At 37.8% G+C, this 20,203-nt stretch overlaps 1 protein-coding gene across 1 annotated transcript in view; it reads left to right on the plus strand.

Annotated features, from left to right (window-relative positions):
* VAV3 (vav guanine nucleotide exchange factor 3) overlaps positions 1-2,490 on the plus strand; it is a 165,555-nt gene extending 163,065 nt beyond the window's left edge. The window contains exons 26-27 of the mRNA XM_074152877.1: positions 573-724; positions 2,449-2,490. Coding sequence (XP_074008978.1) covers positions 573-724; positions 2,449-2,490 — 194 coding nt within the window. The remainder of the gene's footprint in view (positions 1-572; positions 725-2,448) is intronic.
* The last annotated feature ends 17,713 nt before the right edge of the window (positions 2,491-20,203 follow it).

Raw genomic sequence — 20,203 nt, forward strand, 5'->3', positions numbered from 1 at the left:
ATGTGGATTGTAGCAAATGATCCTTACAAATTTCCTGTGAAAACTCTTTACTTTTTTGTTCATGCTGGTGTTAGCTTCCAATTTTAAGCACATTAATATTTAACTTGGAGGTTGTTTTTGAAAGAACAGCACCTTATTCTGTTGGTTTTGCTTCATTAGAGGTTTAAAGTTAAATCAACTGTAAATGCTAATAATTCTTTTGGAAAGAAACTAGTGACCTGTAAAATATGTTGATGCATGTAACTGGCAGCAGGTTTTATTATGAAGCACAAAAATACAATCATTGCAAATGTATTTAGCAATTTGGAGATAGGAGATACTTTATAAGGTTCATCTAGCTTGACTTTTTTCTAAAAATAAAAAGAACTGTTAAAAAAAAAAATCACATAAAATCCCCTCAACTTTTACACTATTCACCTTCTTGATCTGTGTAGTGCAAATGCTTTTGCATTTGCATAAAATGAATGCCACTGTATGTGGTGAAATCATTGTTTTACAGTACTGTTATTTACATTACTTTAGTATCCTTCAATTAACAAACCCTAATAATATCAATGTCTGTTTCATTTCAGTGCTAAGCCCGAAGGTGATAGGCATTGCCATAGCCAGGTATGACTTCTGTGCGAGAGACATGAGAGAACTGTCCTTGTTGAAAGGGGATGTTGTCAAAATTTATACAAAGATGAGTGCAAATGGCTGGTGGAGAGGTGAAGTAAATGGAAGGGTAAGGTTGTTATTTTTTTCTTTGTCTTATTTGTGCATTCACTGACAGTGATTTTGTAAAAAAAAAAAATAAGGCGTGTTCCTACATCATAAACCTTCTTTGTATATTTAAATTCACAAGATAAAACATGTTTCATAGGAGCCAGGCCGAACTCTTGCCAGGCAGCTTTCCCAGCATCTAAATTAATTGGTTATTTAATGTGACCTACCAGGCTGAATGTTTGGGCAAGATTATACGGTTGGAAAATAACCAGGATTAATAGTACAGCTACAGATGAAGTTTCTTGAACCGTTGCACACGTAGTTAGGGTCAAAAGCTCAGGTTCCTGGTGCTGTGGAAGTCTGTTTAGCAGTTTAACACAGAATGGTTTCCACACCTTTCTGCCAGGCTCTAATGCAATGGAATCAGCCACCTTTTTTATAGCAGGCTGTTTCTTTCATCTCTGGAAATGTGGTTCATATGAAGTGGAATATTTAGCAGGGATTTTTACAGTCACTTTACACTGCACTCTTAGACTTGCATGGATGTAAAGTTTCAGTTTTCATCTATAAAGGCTATATTGTTTCAATCTTAGTATACTGCTTTTTAATGCAGATTAGTCAGAAGTATTTGAGGCTGCTGTTTGCATGTCTAAAGGGCTGAGATGCAGGGTTAAAGAATGCAAGGTGAAAGAAAGCAGATTGGCTGGAAATGAAAGTTGCAAGTCCAGCTGAAGTAGATGTCCAGATTTAGTGCTTTATGCAATTTGGAGAACTGTTTTTGTAATGTACATGAGCCTGGTTATGATCTTAAAGTGAAATGGTCAATTGCACATAAGAAATAAGGAAGCAGAAGAAATAGTGGTCATCCTGTATACATTTTACATGTCAAGAAAACTGAGCATCTCATTCTAATGCAGCTACCCACATCCTAAGCGATGCCTTGTTATATACTAGCATTCTTTCTGATAGCTTTTACAGCCTGGACTTCAGATCATAAGCTCAATTCCGGACTTATTTTGGCAAGGTAGTCTAAAACAAAATGTATGCAGCTGCTCCTTCCAGCCATCCTCTAGGTTTGGTTTTGAGGTCTTTCATGAGTGTTAAATTGACTTAGGCATAAAGACATCTGAGTGAAGAACTTAAAACAAATAGGTAAGACAATAAGAAATATATGACATTGTTTCCCTGTATGTCTTACACAATCCTTATTTGGCACATCATTAATTTCAGAATGGAGATAGCATTGTAACTTATGAAGTGTAAAACACTGGACTCTGCCTTCCAGTTCTGTCTTATTTAAAACTCTTCTTGGTGGCAATGGAATTGAACTCTGTTTAGTGCAATCAAATCAGTTGCTATTTCCTTTGGAAGAGGATTCCCTGAACCTGACTGAAACCTGTTAAATATTTAACTGCTCATTCAAAAAATAGCAACATTCTGCCTGTAGTAAAACTGCTTCTGCTCTTGACATTTCTAGACTTTCTTTCTGGATGCTTAGACTTCCAATTTGGGCAAAAGTGTTTTTTTTGGGGGGGTGGGGAGGGGATTTAGTCTTCAAATTGTCGTATCTGCAAGTTATTCTTTTATTTGGGGTACTTACCCTAACTGTGGCAGGTCAGTCAAGTTTATCTTTGTAATCTTGTATTTACTAAACAGATCCATCCTTGTTTTGGCTAGTTCAGCCATTTAAAAAAAACCCTGTGCATCTTATGTATTATTTTGTTCTGCTTTTTCCATTTTTAGGTGGGCTGGTTTCCATCAACTTACGTTGAAGAGGACGAATGACTTTAAAACTTTCCTCTGCTGACCAGCAGTTTCAGGGATTTTAAAAATTTAATATCTTCAAAGTGTTATTGCTCTTGTTAAGTATTTAAACAGCAGCATTTTTGTCTGTCTGAACTTTCCAGTCTTAATGTTGGGATTTATACAGAAGTTTGTGCTGACAGATTATTACCTTGCCCAGAGCTGTGCAAGAAACAACCTGCTGGCTTGCAGTCACTGGGGATCAGTACAAAGTCCAACCCTCACCTTCCCAGAAGATCTCTGGAAAAAAAATTTCTTCATGCTCCTTTTCATTTCACCCTGTACTACACCATGAATACTAGCTATGGCTGAATATTTAATAAGTCTCTTTTCTTCTAGCTAACATCTGTGATGGTACAAGGAGATGAAGGCTTATTATTCCTTATCACTGCATGCAGAAAACAGAGTTCAGTCATTCCAGTGAGCATAAAGTACAGTCAGTAGACTTGTCTTGAAACATCTAACTACTTTACTTATCACCTTACAAACAGTTTTACACTCACAAAAACATTCTGAAGGAAATATGAATGTAGTAAACATGAGTAGCATTTGTGCATATGTAATTAGTTAACTAACTGCTTTGAGGTCCTGCCTATGCTTCTACCAATGAGTTTAACGACCTTTTAAAAAGGTGTAGTGATGTGGTATCGCTTGACAAAGCGTCCACAAAGTGGAGTTGTGGGATCCTTTCTTTGTCATCCCAAGTCTTTTTGTGTGAGGTTTTTCCGTTTAAGCAACTGACCATAAAAGTGCAACTGAGGATAGTCATGGCAAGATGAGTTTTAAAATTTTCATCATTGTCATAAAATAAATATTCCAGGCCTATTCTGGAGGAGCATATACTAATGCAAGATGATGTCACTTCTCAGACCAGAACTGTTTATCTTAACCCCTTGATTGATTCAGATGATCTTTGATGCTTCCAACTCTAAGTTGTCTTTTCCTAGTGAGACAGGAGTTTCTATCACCTTTTGTAAGAGTACAAGGTAATGCAAAGGGAACTTGCAGACTTCTTTGTGCCCTTTCCTCTCTTGCTCCCTGGCATGTTAATGGCAGTTCAATGAGTGAGTGGTCTTGTTGCAGTGTTGTGAACATCCCAAAGGAAAATTTTGTCTAGGCTAGCTGGCTTGAAACATCAGGCCTTGTAAAATGGTGTCAACCCCTTGGTGAGGCAGTGTTTTAGTATATTTATGGAGGGTCAGTGGTGCTGCAGTTATAAGCTAAAAAAATGTGGGTGATGCCTTCAGATGTGCAGTCTCGAATATTTAGATAATGTCTAACCTGACTTAAAAACTTTGAAGAAAATAAATTGCATTTTCTTTCTAGGTTAATGATGAACAATCAAGAAAGTTAATTCATCCTGTCCCACATCCTTGCTTTTCCCTGTCTTCTTTTCACATAAGCATCTTACGATTAGTGTGCATACACACTGCATGAGTTAACACCACAGTTTTTCCCACTCTACAAGCAACATAATAGCCATTGTTCATCCACAGACCAGAATCTGCTAGTACGTATTTCAGAGTCTTTCTGGCTACCCCCAGTGTTCTTTCCTTCTTTCTGGCCTCCTTTTGGCCATCAGGAAGAACCAAGCACAGCACAGAGGATTCACGATAATCCCCATTGTCTCTGCAACCATCTTGCCCATCTGCTACACCTAGCGTACACTGCTGTGTGACCAGGTGGAAGAGAGGATCTTCTAATTAGAAATCTTCCACTTGCGAGATTCAGCCTTGCAGATGAAACTTTGCTGATGCTCTTAACTTTTCAAGGATTTACCTCAAAATTGCATAAACTGTGATTGTGTTGAGTGCATTACTTGATGGAACAATTGAAAGCATTTGTAAATATGTAGATGATGCATAAAACATATTTTGTAAATTACGTGTACAGCAGTGTAGACTAGGGTATACTGTCTTTGATCATGTTTTGCCATGGAGTTTTATTGTCTATTGGGAGCTTGATCCTATATACCTTAAGTAGACAAAGTTGATTCTTTCACAGTTTTGCCTGCTCAAGGAGTAGAGGAATAGGATCTAGGCCTGTGAAGTGTTTAGTGCTTTGCTGTCATATAGTTCTGAGAAGAGGCAGTTTAATTCAATATGAGTTGAGAAATACATCAGTCATTTCCAAGAGCTTGGTTTTAGAATAATTTTGAGTAGTCTCTCCATCCTAAAGTTGCTGTAAAGCTTATAAGTGATTCCTGAGTCTAGTCATCAGCCTTTGAGAATAATGAAAGTCATAGCTAAACTTACTTTTGTGGCATAAATCTACATGTCATTGTCTGTGTTTAATGCCCTATATTGATTGAGTTAATGCTGCATCTTAAACTATATTTTGAGTACCAAAGACTTCCTAAATATTCTGGAGTGTCTCTTTCATGTGCTACTTTTGCCTGTATGGAGATTTTGTTGTCATGCAATAATGGAGTTACAGTACTTCAATTTGTACTATTCTGTAAATATGTTAAATATAATAAAATGGTTAATTTTTTGTTTAATGGTATGTGTCAAAATGCTCAGTTGGCTAGTATGAAGGTTGTGCTTTGTTTGTCTAACCACCTTCTCATTGTGAGCAGAAGTTGATAATGTTCTGTTTTGGTTTTTCCCAGGTTTGTATAATCCTTGTTGAGTTGTAAAACTGAGCTGTCCATGTAAATGGGATAGAATAGCTTTCCTTGAGAGCTTTTCATTGTTGGGATGCTTTGCCTTCTACCATGTCCAGAAAGGTGGTGGGGTTTTTTGTTTTGTTTTTTAGCTATAGAGAACATTGTTGAATCAGTCTTATACTATTAATTTTTGTCTGTCAAAGATTCAAGTTTTTTGATTGAAAAGAAGTTGTTCTTAAAAAATTTCCTTTTACATGTCATGTTTCATAGCAATGTTCTTTCTCTTCCATCTTCTGCTTTCTCCGTCATATGTGAATTAATATACAAATTCAGGTTGAATTGAGCTCAAATCTGAAAATATAGTCTGTGTCTAATTTCATGGGCTACTTGATAACCTTTTCATGGTGTAACCCGTTCATGCATTTCTTACAATACAACATTCATTATTAATATGTTTATAAAAATATTTCTGGGCTCGTGAATTAATTCAGCAAGGTCAGTGATGATACAATTGCAATGTTAATTCATTGTGTCCCTTCTGTTTTTGAGTAGCAGAGATTTTCTTGTGGAACTGCCCTTCTAACAGATAATTATTAAACTTAATGAGGCATTTACACATCTCCACAGATGTAAGGCATAATTTTCCTGTCACCCATGAACATATCACATAACTAAGAGTCACACCTAATGCAAGATGCAAAATGTTTCTGAATTAAATTCTCTTGTTAACAATATCACACTCAGTCACAGACATTCTCCCCCTTATAAGCAAGAAGAGATGCATGTCCTCTGATGGGTGAGAAATTGAGAAAGCACTGTAATTAAGGCATGAGAACAACTTGTGACTCCATTCTGAATCGTTTTTTCAGTTGTAAGGCTTGGAAACTTATTTGAAAATCTCAGCTTGAAAAAATCTAACTTGAACAATGAAAATTATGCCAACCAGGATAGCTTTCTCCTCTGCTTCACAGCCAAACTCTCTGTGCTCTATGAAGGAGAAGAAAAGGTCTATTCTTAAGGTTTTAACAGTTCATAAAGGTGAGACAGAGATGCTGTCTAGAAAAAAATGACTGCTTTATACAAAATACCCAGCCTCAGACCCAGGTTTTATTCTATTGACTTTGATGCTCAGTGCAGAAATCTTTGTTTCTGTTTCACGATCAATATTGCCAACACTCTGGAAAAAGAGCTGCAACACCAGATATAATTTATGTATTGGCACTGTCATACAGTTTCACCAACTGTATTGACACTGCAGTACATTAACCTTTGTCTCTTTGCTACAAACTGGGCTGCTGAGAGCCTTACATTTCTGTTTCATCTGAAATTCAAGTTGTTCTCTTCAAAGACTGCTGGTTATTCCATTTGAGCGACAGAGGAAGCACTCCCTCCTCTCCATTTTATTGCTGGGCATGACGTCATGTGACATGGAGTATCTCTCACTAGTTTGTGTCATCTACCTGGTTGTGTCCCCTCCCAACTTCTGTTCACTAGTGGGGAAGGCACAGAGTAAGAAAGAGAGAAGGCCTTGATGATATGCAGCGCTGTTTAGCAATAGTTAAAACATCAATGTGTAGTAAGCACTGCTTTTGTCGCAGATCTAAAACATAGCACTGTAAGAGCTGGTATGAAGAAAGTTAACGCCATCTCAGCCAGACCCAGTACAGCAGGCATAAAGGGAAAATGACAGGCAGAGATGCTCTGTGTATATGTAATGCACTGTGCTTTAGCAGGCCACAGTAGTATCTGTTCTCATCGAATTCAGGTAGGGTCTTTGCTGGCATACAACTTTGAATCTTGGAGTGTGTTCATTTAAGAGAAAGGAGCCTTTCTTGAAACATGCCATGGAATTTTAGCTCTTACCTAGGTGTCAACTATATGGAGAAAGGGTAGTTTTGAGTAATTTTAACTTCATAAAGCTGTGAGATGAGATGTTATTGATACATTTCAGCAATTTGTCAAAAAGTGGATATGATGCATGTATAATTAAGTAATAGAAATATAGAAAGGGTTAAGCATCAGAAATTGACTGCAGAAGGGTGATTAATTGCATTACTGTAGCAACTTCCTTTTCAAGAACAAAGAGCCGTTTGTTTTTATAGCAAATGAGATTTGGGTTTCTAATTTAGTTTTATAATTCCTCATCTGCTGTAGTATATTCTGCCCATTCATTATAAGGATCTCTGCTGTTTACATGGCTGTAAAGTTAGATTTTATTTAATAAGACTCCTGAAATGTTTGAGTTATCGGTGGCTTTTTCTGGGTTATGATTTTTTTTACCTGGTAATGTGCTTCTCAGAAAATATGTGAGTTCATTTTAAAATGTTGCAATCTGACCTTAAGTAAACTCATAGTTACAACAAATGGTAGGTTTGGAGGTGGCTGTTTGCCAAGGGGCATAAGGCTGGTTTGCTTCTTTGAAAACTTTTTTTTTTTTATATTAATAGTGTGATATTATGTGGCTTTAGGAAGAACAGAAATGGAGAATATGAAAGAACAAGAAGTAAAAACTTGATACCATATCATTTGAGCTAGAAATAGCCTGGTGTGTGATAGCTTTTCTAAATGATTGCCCAAAATATTAAGTGTCTATTGATAGCATTGGATTGGAAAAAGAAATTCTCTAATGCTTCTGTATGGGAAAACTTTGCTAATGAGGTAGAGGGGTGAAAGACCCTTGGACTTGGTCCCAGTCTTACCAGGTAACTCTATAAATCTGTCTTCAATTAGTTGTGTTTTTTCCCAAAGCAATTAAAAGGTTTCCTCAAGGAGATGCAATATTATTCCTGGGTTTATAATTCTGACTCATGCATAAGGCTAACGGAAATATGTATAATTGAAGGAACCTTTTTCTCTGCTAGTTTTACAATCAGTGTCCCTGTAGCTTGTAAGCTATTAATGTGGAATATGCCAGGAGTCCCCACCCTACTAAATTACCAGGTGATGTACACCTTTCCTACCTCTTCTCCCAGATATTTTGTTTTTTAAATCCTGAGTTTGTTTTCCCTTCCCCTTCTTGTCAAGTACTACTTAAAGTTGGTATCTCGGAAAGGCCAGTTAATTAAATATAGTGTGAGCACACTGGCTTGGGACCTTTTTCTCCTTTGCTTCCCTACTGCGTAAGACTCAGAATGGCTGTAAGGATGGTACAGAAAAGTTTTTGGTTTAATGTAAGAGAGGGGAACGCTTACCTCAGAGGAGTTTGTAGGCCAGTTTTATCCCCTAGATTTGATGTATCTCTGAATATAGCTTCATTAAACTTGGACTGCCTTGTGTTTGTGATGGATGAAAGATTAAACTCCCTGGAACTGTGTGTTCTGTAATGTTTTGGGTGTGACACTCTGGTGCCATCTGTTTCGGCTGAAAGAAAACTTGAATGTACCTACACCCGGAAAGGAAGGCTTGTTTTCATTCATTTTCTCTCTTCCCCCTCCCGCCCCCAAGATCACAAAGACTTATAAAATTCAACTGAAGCGTGGTACAAGTCAACATGCCCAATCCCATAAGTATGTAAATCATCAGGAATATTAACATGGAGAGAAGAAAAATACAGGCAGATGATAAAAGCAATCATGCCTGATATTTGTTTTGGTAATATTAATTTTTATTGTTAAAGGAAGGGTGGGACCGGACTTTCATTACCTATTACATCAACTGTTCTAGTCCCAAGAAAAATTCCAAGTAGTGGATGCAATAGCAGGTCGTCTTTTCATATTTCATTTTAAAAAGAGAGACTTACTGTTTTTACAATTGTGTGGCAATGTAAGCATATCCAGTTGGATTGGGTAAAGACAAGAATTAAAGGATTAAAAGGCAGATTGCTCTACAAATCTGTATGCCATTGTGACTTCTTCCAGATAGTAAGTTGTGCAAAACCAAGCCCCAGCAATCTAAGTAAAATCTAGATACAGCTTTTCAGTCTTTGCAACTTTGATTCACACTTTGGGGCAACATACCTTTTTTTCTACATTCTTCTGAACATGGGAATGCAGGCTTAGTCTTCCTGTCACCAGAGTCTGATTACAATTCCTCAGATTCATACAATACAACCAGATGCACAAAACCCTTTTTATTTACATCTTCTGGAGCATGCTACTAAGTGCTTGCATAAGTGTACAAAAGATTTCTACAGAAAATATTTCTGATCACCTGCTTGCATGTTCTTCACTTGCAAACCTCTGAGGGTCTCAGTCTGTCTATGGGGAGTTAAGTTTTATACTGTGCTCAGGGATGTCTATTTCAAACGGGACCTTCCCCCACAAACAAATTCTTCACAAATACTACTTTTTCTTCTCTAGAAAATGTTTAAAATATTTTCAGGTGATGTCATGCAAGCATGGGCTGGAGGGTAGGATTTAATTCACCCAGATACTGATAAATTGGTAATTTAGAAAAGAGGATACAATTAAATAAGAATATCTATGAAGTATATTTACAGGTGGAAAGAATTGTCTTTATCAGTTAAGACTGGGTAACTTCTGACTAAGCAGCAGTACTGTATTAAAAAACTGAGGAAGAAAAGTAAAAGCAAATCATGGGCAGAACATAAGTTAACAGGGTTTTACTGTGAAGAAGGTAAATACTATCTTGGTGTATAGTAATGAGAAAATCCTCAGTAAAATGTGAAGTAATCATTCATTTACAGTAAGGCTGCCGAAGTACTTTGTCCAACTTCGGCGCTAAGTTTTGTATAAGATATAGTCTCATTGAAAATATTCCTGAAGAGACTAACAAAGAAGTGGGAAGAAACTGGAGTTGTTTGAAACAAATTATAGAAGAACAGGCTAAGGGGCATGGTGGTAATAGTGTCCAAATAAGTGAAAGGTTTTATGCAACTTAAAGAGACTGAGCTGTTCTCCTGAACTCTTCTATAGTCAGTGTAAATAGTACCAGAAAAAACAAGCTTGAACTGGAACAGGGAGATTTAATCTTAAGGCAAGTTTTCTGAATATCAAGCTACCTATACTCAAAATTCTCTGGGGAAATTGTGCAATCTCCAACACTGGAGGTTTTAAAGATATGGTTAGCTAAATGTATGTCAAGGATAGTTTATATATAGTTAAAGATGCCCAAGATACACACCACATGTTATTTTGGAGCTCCTGCTGAACTGCCTTTCTGTAATTGCCTTTCAGCTGTGCAGTGCTTCAATCAACTGCTGATGTTTGCCAAAATCCCATAGAAATGTTGTATCAACGTAGAGAGGAAAAGATATACAAAAGGTAATAAGGTGAATGTCCAACGTGGAGCTAGCAGGTTGCTAAATATGCAAAGAGTTTGAATGTTTACTAATTAAAAGAGTTTCTTCAGGGGATGCAGTTGGCTCATACTTAGCTCACAGTAGTGTAAAAATGGTGTATAACCCAGTATTAAGAGTTGGTTCACAGTAGGAAGCACGAGCTAAACAGCGTTATTAGAGTTCATAGAATCATAGAATGGTTAGAGTTGGAAGGGACCTTAAAGATCATCGAGTTCCAACCCCCCTGCCATGGGCAGGGACACCTCCACTAGACCAGGTTACAGTGCTGTCAAAATCAGAACTTTCTTAAATATGCATTGATTTCAGGGAAGTTTAAGAAGGAAGGCAGCTCAGGTACCGTGTCTTTCTACTTGGTTCCAAACTGATGGAAAATGAAAGATCTGAGAAAGAGATGACTTTGTTTCAAGCATCCTTCCCTCAAATAATCAGAAACTATATTTTTATAAAACAAAGGCAGTTTGTTTAGTTCTCATGCAGAATTTGCAAAAGTACTATAATACTAAAATTTGTCTGTAAAAGAGAGTAGAAAACAAGCTATCAGCTTGACTGCAATTTCTTTTAATGTCAAATGATTGAATATTAGTGCTAAGATTAATTCTACCTGGTGTCTGAATGCATCTTGTTTCACTTTTTCTAGATAGATAACAAATAACAGTGTTAGCTTTTGGCATGACATCCTTTCTCTCTGTTCTAAATGTGTATAAAGGAATGCAATGGTTTGTCTAACACGCAGCTGAATTTAGTCTCAATTTTTAGATTGTTGGGAGTATTTTGTAGTTATCAGTGAAATAAATCAACAAGCACAGAAAACAGCTCTAGTCCAAATAAAATGCATCTAGTCAGTAAGACTAATACACCTAGGTATTTTCTCTTTCTGGCTATTCATCAGGAATGCACTGTGAAGAGAAAAGGTTTATTTGAATGTCACTGAGCGAGCAGTTCTAATTACTAATAGAAGTCATCAAACCATTTAGTAGTGTAGTGACATTAATAATTAATAGACCATGTGATGTGTGGCTGCATGAAGTGACAATGATTAACCTGTGACATAACAGAATGTGCCTGGAGAACAGCTGGCATGAGATGTGACACTGTTTGTTCTTCCGTGTGTCATTGGAGTTTGGGCTGTGTCCACTCACAAAATGTAATTGGGTTCAAAATCCAGAACCTGTTGACGTGACTGGTGTTTGGAGCGTATACATGGTTTACTACACATCAGCCTGAGCCTTCACATGGCAGCTGAACCTCTTGTCATTGCGGCTGCATGTTTTGGAGCCGATACTAATGGGTCCTTGTGGGGCTCCACCCTACCATCAAAACTAGGCAAGATGGTAGGATTTGCTCTACTGGTGTATTAATTTTTTAATAAATTCTAAAAACTATAGTATCTAGACACTGAAGTTACAGCTATAACTGTATGATAAGATTGCGTTACATAGTATGCATTCAGATGTGCATAAAGAATATTCTGTGTGGTCTGTGTGGTTAGCCAGTATTTAGAATCTTGGTGCTTTTAGGAGAAGAAATTGGGGGGAAAAAATGTATTTTATCTGCACAGCCAGTATATTTACAAAAAGTATACAATTTTTTTTCATTTTCCAGAACAAGAATCAGTTTTCTTTCCAGAGATTTAGGTTGCTGGTGAACACTTTGTTCAAAAACCCCACCCTTGTAATCTCATTTGTGGCTTGCTTCTCTATATATTGCTTTCCTGGTTTCTTAAACCTTTTTGTTTCCTTTCTTTCACTCCCTCTCCTTTAACGGCATGAACAGAACACTTCAGTCAACCCCTCAACCCTGTTTAGGAAGCAATACCCGGAGAGGTCTTTTGCCAGCCTGTGCTAAGTTTTCTCAAGCAGTAGCTTGCCTTTGGCAGTGGTTTCTTATTAAACTTACCAGTGCAAGAATCATTTAATATTGGTGGGTTGTTTTTTTTTCATATAGTCAGTGTGAAAAGTGCTTAGTAGAGCATTAACTTCGACTTGTTGAGATATACATATTAAAGCAGCTTGGAACACTTTCCAGCACAGTAGCGCAGCATGGTGCATACACATAAGATAAAAAAAACCTATGGAATACATGTAGTAGCAAATTCAGTGGCAAAACACCCACTTAATCAAGTATAAGTGACATTTCCTCTGCTTTTTTGAAAGTGATCATTTCTTGTAGTTATTGTATATTTCATTTATTTCTTTGGAAAAATATTAACATTCTCCATTGAACAGAATCCAAACCAAAATCATCATATCACCTATTTAATGGTGGCATTTCCTTACCTAAGAGGTTATAGGACACGGGGTTTGGCTTCTTGCGAGGCTGCGAGGAAATTTGTTGTAAGAGGGAACTGAACGTGCATTTTAACACCATTCTGCCATATAATGGAAGTTTCCAGAGGTTTTATATTATTCCAAAATATTTTATACAGTTCGTCTACTTAAGTGATCTATTATGACTGTGCAACAAAATAGCTTGTTATAAGGAGGGGGAAAACTCTAAACTGAAATGTCCTTTAAATGTGTCACGTTACTTTCAAGATCAGATTTCACTATTACACTTTCTAGTGTAACACTAGAATCATATTTTCTTTTAAGCTTGTAAGATGAAAAAAATATCTGAAGCACAGACCATGGGAGACATAGAATATAGCCAACAACCTCACGAGCAGCTTAAGCTTGACCAGAACTGATAAGTTCAGTAGTAACTGTGGCCCTTTCATTGTCGAAAGGACAGAGACTAGTGCAAACTGAAGCCATGTGGATCAGTCAAGATCTGTGCTCTTGAGAATTACTCACCTGCCTGAGTTTTAGCAGTGATGGTGCCTGAGGACGTCTTAGTCTAAGTCATAGTTCTCTGTCAATCACATAAAATAACTGTCCAGAAAATTATATTCCAGCTGCGTTTCAGGCAAGCTGATCTTCAGTGCATAGGGAGGAACACGTCAGCATCCTTGTATAGCATGCATGAAAGCTGAGGTTAAAGACATAACCCCAAAGTTGCACAGAGGCCTCAACTTCAATTACTGCAGTGGAGCTAAACATTCCTAAGCCTGAGCCTAAAAGCTACAGTAATCCTAGAGTGTCAGAAATAAAGTAGACCCAAAATCAAGATCTATTGCTTTTACCCAGCTCTGTCATCCATTAAAGGAAATGTTTTGAGAACAGCTTTTTGGAATTTAGATGACGGATATTTTTGACAAAACTCTCTAGGATGAAGAATCTGCTAAAAAAAGTTTGAGGAGCATTAATTGTGACTGCTTCCTGCCTGTTTAGTATTACTTGCTTGGGTTTTCTGATTCCAATAGTAAATGCAGAGGAAACCCAAGTATTGCCACATTTGTTGGATTCACTTACAATAAAGCCCTGTTAGTTGAAAAGAAGCTGCTCTGTCTCTCTGTTCTTGAATTCTTGAGGCTGAGAACCTAATGTCATCCTTAATAAATATGTTAGTGTTACAAAAAAAACCCCAATCCTCCATCTATCTACTTTATTAATAATAAAAGATGATCAACAACTGTCCTACATGTAACAAAGTCAGGAAGTTCAAATTAAGCTTATACCTCAAACCGAACATACTAAAATGAAAAACATGAGGTTACCAGAGAGCTGTCGGTCTATTTGTAGAAATGTTATACAGTAACCAGGTGAACAGGAGTATGAAACTTGATGATTGAAATCTACAAGTGCTCAGGCAATTTGCTGACTTGAATGGATCCAGGATTTCCTTATGATACTGCAGTTAACTGTGGTCTTGGACAAGACTATGTTTGCTTTTAAAGACATAATAAATATTGCTGAGAATTTGTAATCTATGGGTGTCACAGAAATGGTCAACAAAGATTCTAAGACACTCTGTTTAAATCCCATGGAGAAAAAGTTGTGAACTCTCCAGGGTAATGGCTGTGACAAAGATTGCGCTTGAGTTGTCTGTGTTTCCTTCCTCTAGTATGGGCAGACATGGTCCAGGGCAGACTACTATTCTTTCAGTAGCAAAACTTTTAACCAGTGAGTGCTGCTCCCTGGTGTGCCTTGGACCAGTGCGTGCTCCCTGGTTACTAGTTAGTCAGTACTAGCTAGATAAGTGTTTTTGTATTTTTAGAATTCTGCATGTACCTAAGAATTCCTAGTAGGTATACAGAAAGGACAACGTAGCAGAAAGCTGCCTGAATGGTAAGTGATCATGTTTATCAAATTTCTTTTATTTTCCTCTTCTCTAATTTTCCCGTTCCCTAATCTTCCTCTTAGGAGCTGTTGAAAAGCACGTGTTCTTTTGTGTTATTTATATTGTCAGACTTGGGAAGTGTCTTACCTGACAAAGAAAGTGGCTTAGTGGTTCCTATGTGCTATATGAACTCTTGATTTGTTTAGCTTGCTTCCTTTGAGGAATGCTGATATGTTACACTGGAGTCGGGTGACTGTTTACAGACACTATTCACTGTAACTGTGAAACCCTTGTAAACAGCCACTACTTTTGCCTGCTTTTACATACAAATCAATAGTCTTTTTTGCAGCTGAGCAGATCATGTAATTTCTGGTATAACTAAGCAAGCAGCAGCATGAAGATATTTTTCCCTAAAAACAGGTGCTAGAACTAAACAAATGGTTTTATTGATTCTCTTAGGTTTAATTAAAATTTCAGAAAATCCCCATCCTGTCTCTTTCTTAGGCCTTGTGAATTATAAATACAGGTATGGTTTCCTTATTAGTTTCTAGTACTTTAAGAACAAGTAACATCATACTGAGACTTAAGGATATATTCTGCAATGTTTATACATGGGGAAAAATAGATACTTGTAGTGAAGAGTAGCCTCTCCCAAAGGCTTTTTCTTTTTTAGGGTCTCTTCATAATAATGTTGGAAATGGATTGATTCAGAGAATTTGAGAATTCTATTGCTGAAGCACAGTTATTTGTGAGGGGTGAGGTGAGGGCTGTGTGCGCGCAAGAATAATTATCTATGTGGGTAACAATGACAAAGCAATGGGCCTGAATGCCAGAGTATTTTGAAGGCTGGGTAAAATGCAAAGGGTTATTTTAAGTTCACTTTTAGGCAAACACCTATTTCCAACTAGTGCAAAACAAATAACAGTTGATCTGTAAGGTGATGCGTAGCTCAGTGGGTTGTGACAAGCTGCTCTAATGATATTTCCGTCACCCATTTGCCCCACACCTGGCGCAAGGATATTCTGACTTGTTTGGCAATGATTAGTGGCCAGCGTAAAAAGGAGAATTCTGAAGTCTGGATTGCCCAGTACTACAGATACGTGGGCAAAGACCACTCACAATTTGTATTCATTATTCCTCAGAGGGAGACAAGGACTACAGCCAGTGCATTTGAATGTAGGAAATCAGACAGTACTATGTTGTAAATGCATGCTGGAAGGTGTTTGAGTCTGTTAACTTGTTATGCTTAGTGCAGTCCTACAGAGACAGGATTCAGGGGAAGCTTTTGATCAATATTCTAATCGTTGCTCTGGTGAGAAAAACTGCTAGCCTGAGAGGCAGAGGTCTCTGCTAGGACTGGGGAGAGACGAGATTAGTTCAGGGGCACCCTACAGCCTAAACTTGTGCAGCCTAAACTTGTACTGGAAGGAAAGAGACATTTTAAAAGAATGACATATAATTCTAGCACACAATGTCCCCGTAGGAAATGCAAGTCAAGTGCACCAATAAATGAAAGAGGAAAATGCCATGGAAGGCAGTAAATCAAAAAGTAATTGATTGGAATATTTAGAGAGCTTAATTTCAATTGCTGAAAGTGAGACAATGGCATACTGCAGAAGTCTGAGGTTTGGAAGGAGACACTTGCAGTACTTACTGTTCAGCTCTTTTCATTAATTCCCAGAAAGGGTGTGCTGGAGGAGCACAGCAGCTGACCCTGAAGGACGTGGCCTTGTTCCTCATTTTGGTACACTGTATAGCTTCAGATTTTCAATGGCTTGACAGTTTAAAATTAGTTTAAAATTGAAGAATTAGGCCATTAAGCCTTAGATTTTCTGGGAACGGAAACTCCTGAGGATCCCTGCTGTTCTCTGGTTAGCATTGAAGCTCCTTAGGCACTGAAGGCACCCTAGTCTCAAAGTTCTGTAACTGCCATTTCCATTTGCTTTTGTGGCTTGTGCTGCACTGAATGCTTATTAGAACTAAATTAAGGTCAGTCAGGCTACTGATAATTCCAGTGAAGTTATACACTTCTGTCATCTCTACATTTTTCACTAATAATTTCATGTTTGATTTCGGTTATATTTTAACATTTTCAATTGAAACGGCAATTATTCTTTGTTGGAACTCAGCTATTACTCTTGTCAAAAAGACATATGATGCATTAGCTTAAGGGCAATTGCTAATAACTACGTAGGTGACATTCAGTTACATAGGATGGGCAAGTCTACATATATCTTTGTCAAATGGTTGGGGTTTGCATGCCCTGTAGTTTACACTATTTGGGAGCGCTGCCGAACTAATCATACAAAACCAAACCAAATTTCAGTTTGGCTTTAATACCATTTTGCTATAATTAACATCTGCTCTCTCCTGTGTTCATTGAAGTCTTTTTTATGTTCGTGTTTTATAACTGCAACTGAAATGAGCTTGCTGAAGGGTGTGCAAGGGGGAACTTTTGGTTGCCATATAGTCTCTTTAAGCATTTGTGATGACAAAGCTTTCTGATTACTGGGAAGAGGGGACTAAATGATATTTTCTTACACTGTTTCAGCTTGTTCAAGATGTCCTTTGCTTTGCTAGACCCTACTATCCTGCTCGTGTTACATTTCCTTTCACTTGTTATCTCTCAAGAGTGTTTCAGAACATGATAAAACATCCTGTGTCATGTTTCATTGCTAGTGGACCTGGGGGCCAGATTTTAAAGTTTTCTGATACATTTGGGAATCCCATGGCATATTTGCATCTCTGGAGCTTTAAAAATCAGGTTCTGCTAATACAGCTGAAACAGGCCCAGGTGTTTTCTCTGTTATAACAAGGAGAGTGGGATTTTGCATCAGCTGCGCATAAGGGAGGGGAATAAGCTACTTCGCTGATGCAAATACATTTTATTTCCCTATGAAGAAAAAAATTCTCATGGCAAAGATTTTTTTATTTATTTATTTTAAGACTGAGGTATGCGGTGTTCCTCATGTCTTAACACACTGGCAAGCCTACATTTTCTCACAGAGTTTGAATCGATACATTTTCTGAATGAAATTGTGGCTACATTGAAGTTAGTGGCAGAATTCAGCAAAGTTCAGGAAATGGGATTTTGCACACTAAATACAGATGCCTGTGTTAATTTTACTTTCACTGATTAGTATACAGACATTGTTAGCTATCTAATTTGCCTTTAATTCTGCACGGCTTTGCCCTTCTTCACCTCATTCAACAAGGGGAAGGAAACCAATGGATTATTTTACTTTACTTTGTGGGTCTTTTTCATTTGCTGCCTGATTTTATGCAAGACATATACTGGAGTAGCAGTCACCACAGGAGAGTTTTTAAACATACTAACACATCAAGTCCAAACCGGCAATTAACAGTATGATCGTTTATATCTAATTATCTGAACAAGTTGTACCTATAACTTCCCTTTAAGGCTTCAGGAGACTCATATGGTGCCCACCATCCTCTTTGCTCTGAGGAACACCACCACTTTGCTTATCAGCTTGTCCCTTTCAGCATGAGAGGACTGGGTTTGCTAATCTTCCTTTCTGCATCTCCCTGTGCTGCTTGAGGGAAGCATATCCCAGACCCCTCTGGCTACTTTTTCAGTGTGTCCTATTTCTATACACCTTCGTACTTCCAGTAGTACTTGCCCAGGCCGTGCTGTCATTTTACAGTCTGTTGTCAGCACTCACCCAGTGTTACTGTGTTGGTGTAGTGCAGTAATGCATCTTCTCTCTTTACAGGGGCTTCAGGGCTAGGTACAGACCATTCCATGTTCTCAAATCACATACTTCTTACTGACCAGTTCCTGCAATCCCTTGCCTTCTAAAAGCAGTGTTCCTTTTTTTATGCTTTTAGTTACCTATGGTAATCTATCTAACCTGGCATCTAAATGTTTAAAATGTCCCTTTTGGAAAGTAGCAGCTTTCAGCTGATAACCAAAGCCCTTCAGTCATCTTTAACATTATTTTCCAAGTCATCATCCACATAGGAAAGGCTGGTCCTCAGATGCATACACTGAGAACCTAGTGGCAAACAATCCCCATGGACAGCACTGTGGGTATACAGGATGATTTCTTCCCAGCTGTTACTGCAATGCTTCCACCAGCATGTTTCCACCTCAGATCACCTTTAATTTGCATCAAGAAAGCATAAATCCCTCATGAAAGAATGCCACGTGTGTGTGTATTCTGTAAAAAGACACAGAAGTTGTGAAAACAAACTGGCTGCAAAATTTGCACAGATACTGAGTTCCTAGAAATTCAAATGTGCCTAACCTTGTAGTTTTCGTCTTAATAAGATATGAAGAGGTAGTAAATTTTTCCTTTCTGCATCTTACAGTAAACCTTTCACTTGCAACCAGAGCAATTAGAACAAACCCCAAAGCCCCAAGGTGATAGTAGCATTTCTGTCAATATTTTTAAAAAGGAAGGTGAGCTTATTTAGGAATCTAGAATTTCTTGCAATGTTGCCATTTGAAAGCTGGGGGCTGGCTTTCCAGACAGTCCTTGCCCTGGGAGAGTTTGCCTGAAACTATGACTTGTTTTCATCTGGGAATACTCATGTCCATCTTTGAGGTTTATTCAGTCACTGGTACCATTACTGACACGCAACTTTGTAGTTGCCATTTCTTGAAATCTATGGTTATTAAAACTTAATTAACAAACAAGCAACAGTTCTTATCTGTTGCGATTCTTTGATTGTTTGCTATTGGAATTTGCTTCACAAAGAATGAAAACCCAGAGCTGGTCAGTGAACAGCTGCAGTGCCTTATGGTACCAGCAAGAAAATGAAATGGAAATCGTAGGCTGGAAGAGGTGAAAGTGCAGGTATGTAACAGAGTAGTAAAAATTTTTTCCAGCAACCTTTTCTGCCTCTCCCTGAAGACAATGAGCGTAATGATGCCTTCACTTCAATGGGAACAGGAGCAGGCCCCCAGAGAAGAGTGGTGGGATCCATAATGAAAACCCTCCTGCTAATAGCTCTGTTAAATAGCTTTGGTGTTGACTACAGAAGTACCAGCTGTGCACACTCTTGGCTGGAGAAAGAGTTGGGGAGATGTGAATATATGTGGGAACATCTGGTGTGGAAACTAATCAAACTGCACAAATTATTTTCTCTGTGTTATTGCTTGATTGTTCTTCTCTACGCCAAAAAGGAGAACAGGAGGTGAGTGTCAAACCTCTTCATATAGTGCAGCAAATCCTCCTAAAAGGAACAATCTTTTTCTTCCCCTGAGATTCAATTTATTTTTCTTGAAAATGAATCAATAGACCAAGTTTTTTAAGAAAAGAAAAAGCAGCTACTCTCCATAAGATGCGTGTTTCCCCTTTCTCCCCTGCCACATGTGTACCCATGTTATGCCTGTGTATATAGGCAAAACCACTCTTCTTTGTTAGTCATTTATCTTCCTGTCTGAGAAGACATTTTTTTCCCCATGTAATCTGCTGTACTAATGTTCTGCTCTTGCAGCAGGAGTGGTTTGGTTCCTGTGACAAAAATCAAAGTAGTATTTAACATGGCAATATCAGAAGAACAACTGCAGATATCCTGGCAATATTTTGCTTAAACCTATATACCTATCTAATCTGAAATAAGAATTATCTGCTGTAGTCCACTTAACCAAAGCTTTGCATTATTTGTTAACTGTGGTTTGCCTTTACAACTCTATGGCAGCT

This window comes from Numenius arquata, chromosome 8 (genome assembly GCF_964106895.1).
Source record: "Numenius arquata chromosome 8, bNumArq3.hap1.1, whole genome shotgun sequence".
In the NCBI taxonomy this organism is placed as follows: Eukaryota; Metazoa; Chordata; class Aves; order Charadriiformes; family Scolopacidae; genus Numenius; species Numenius arquata.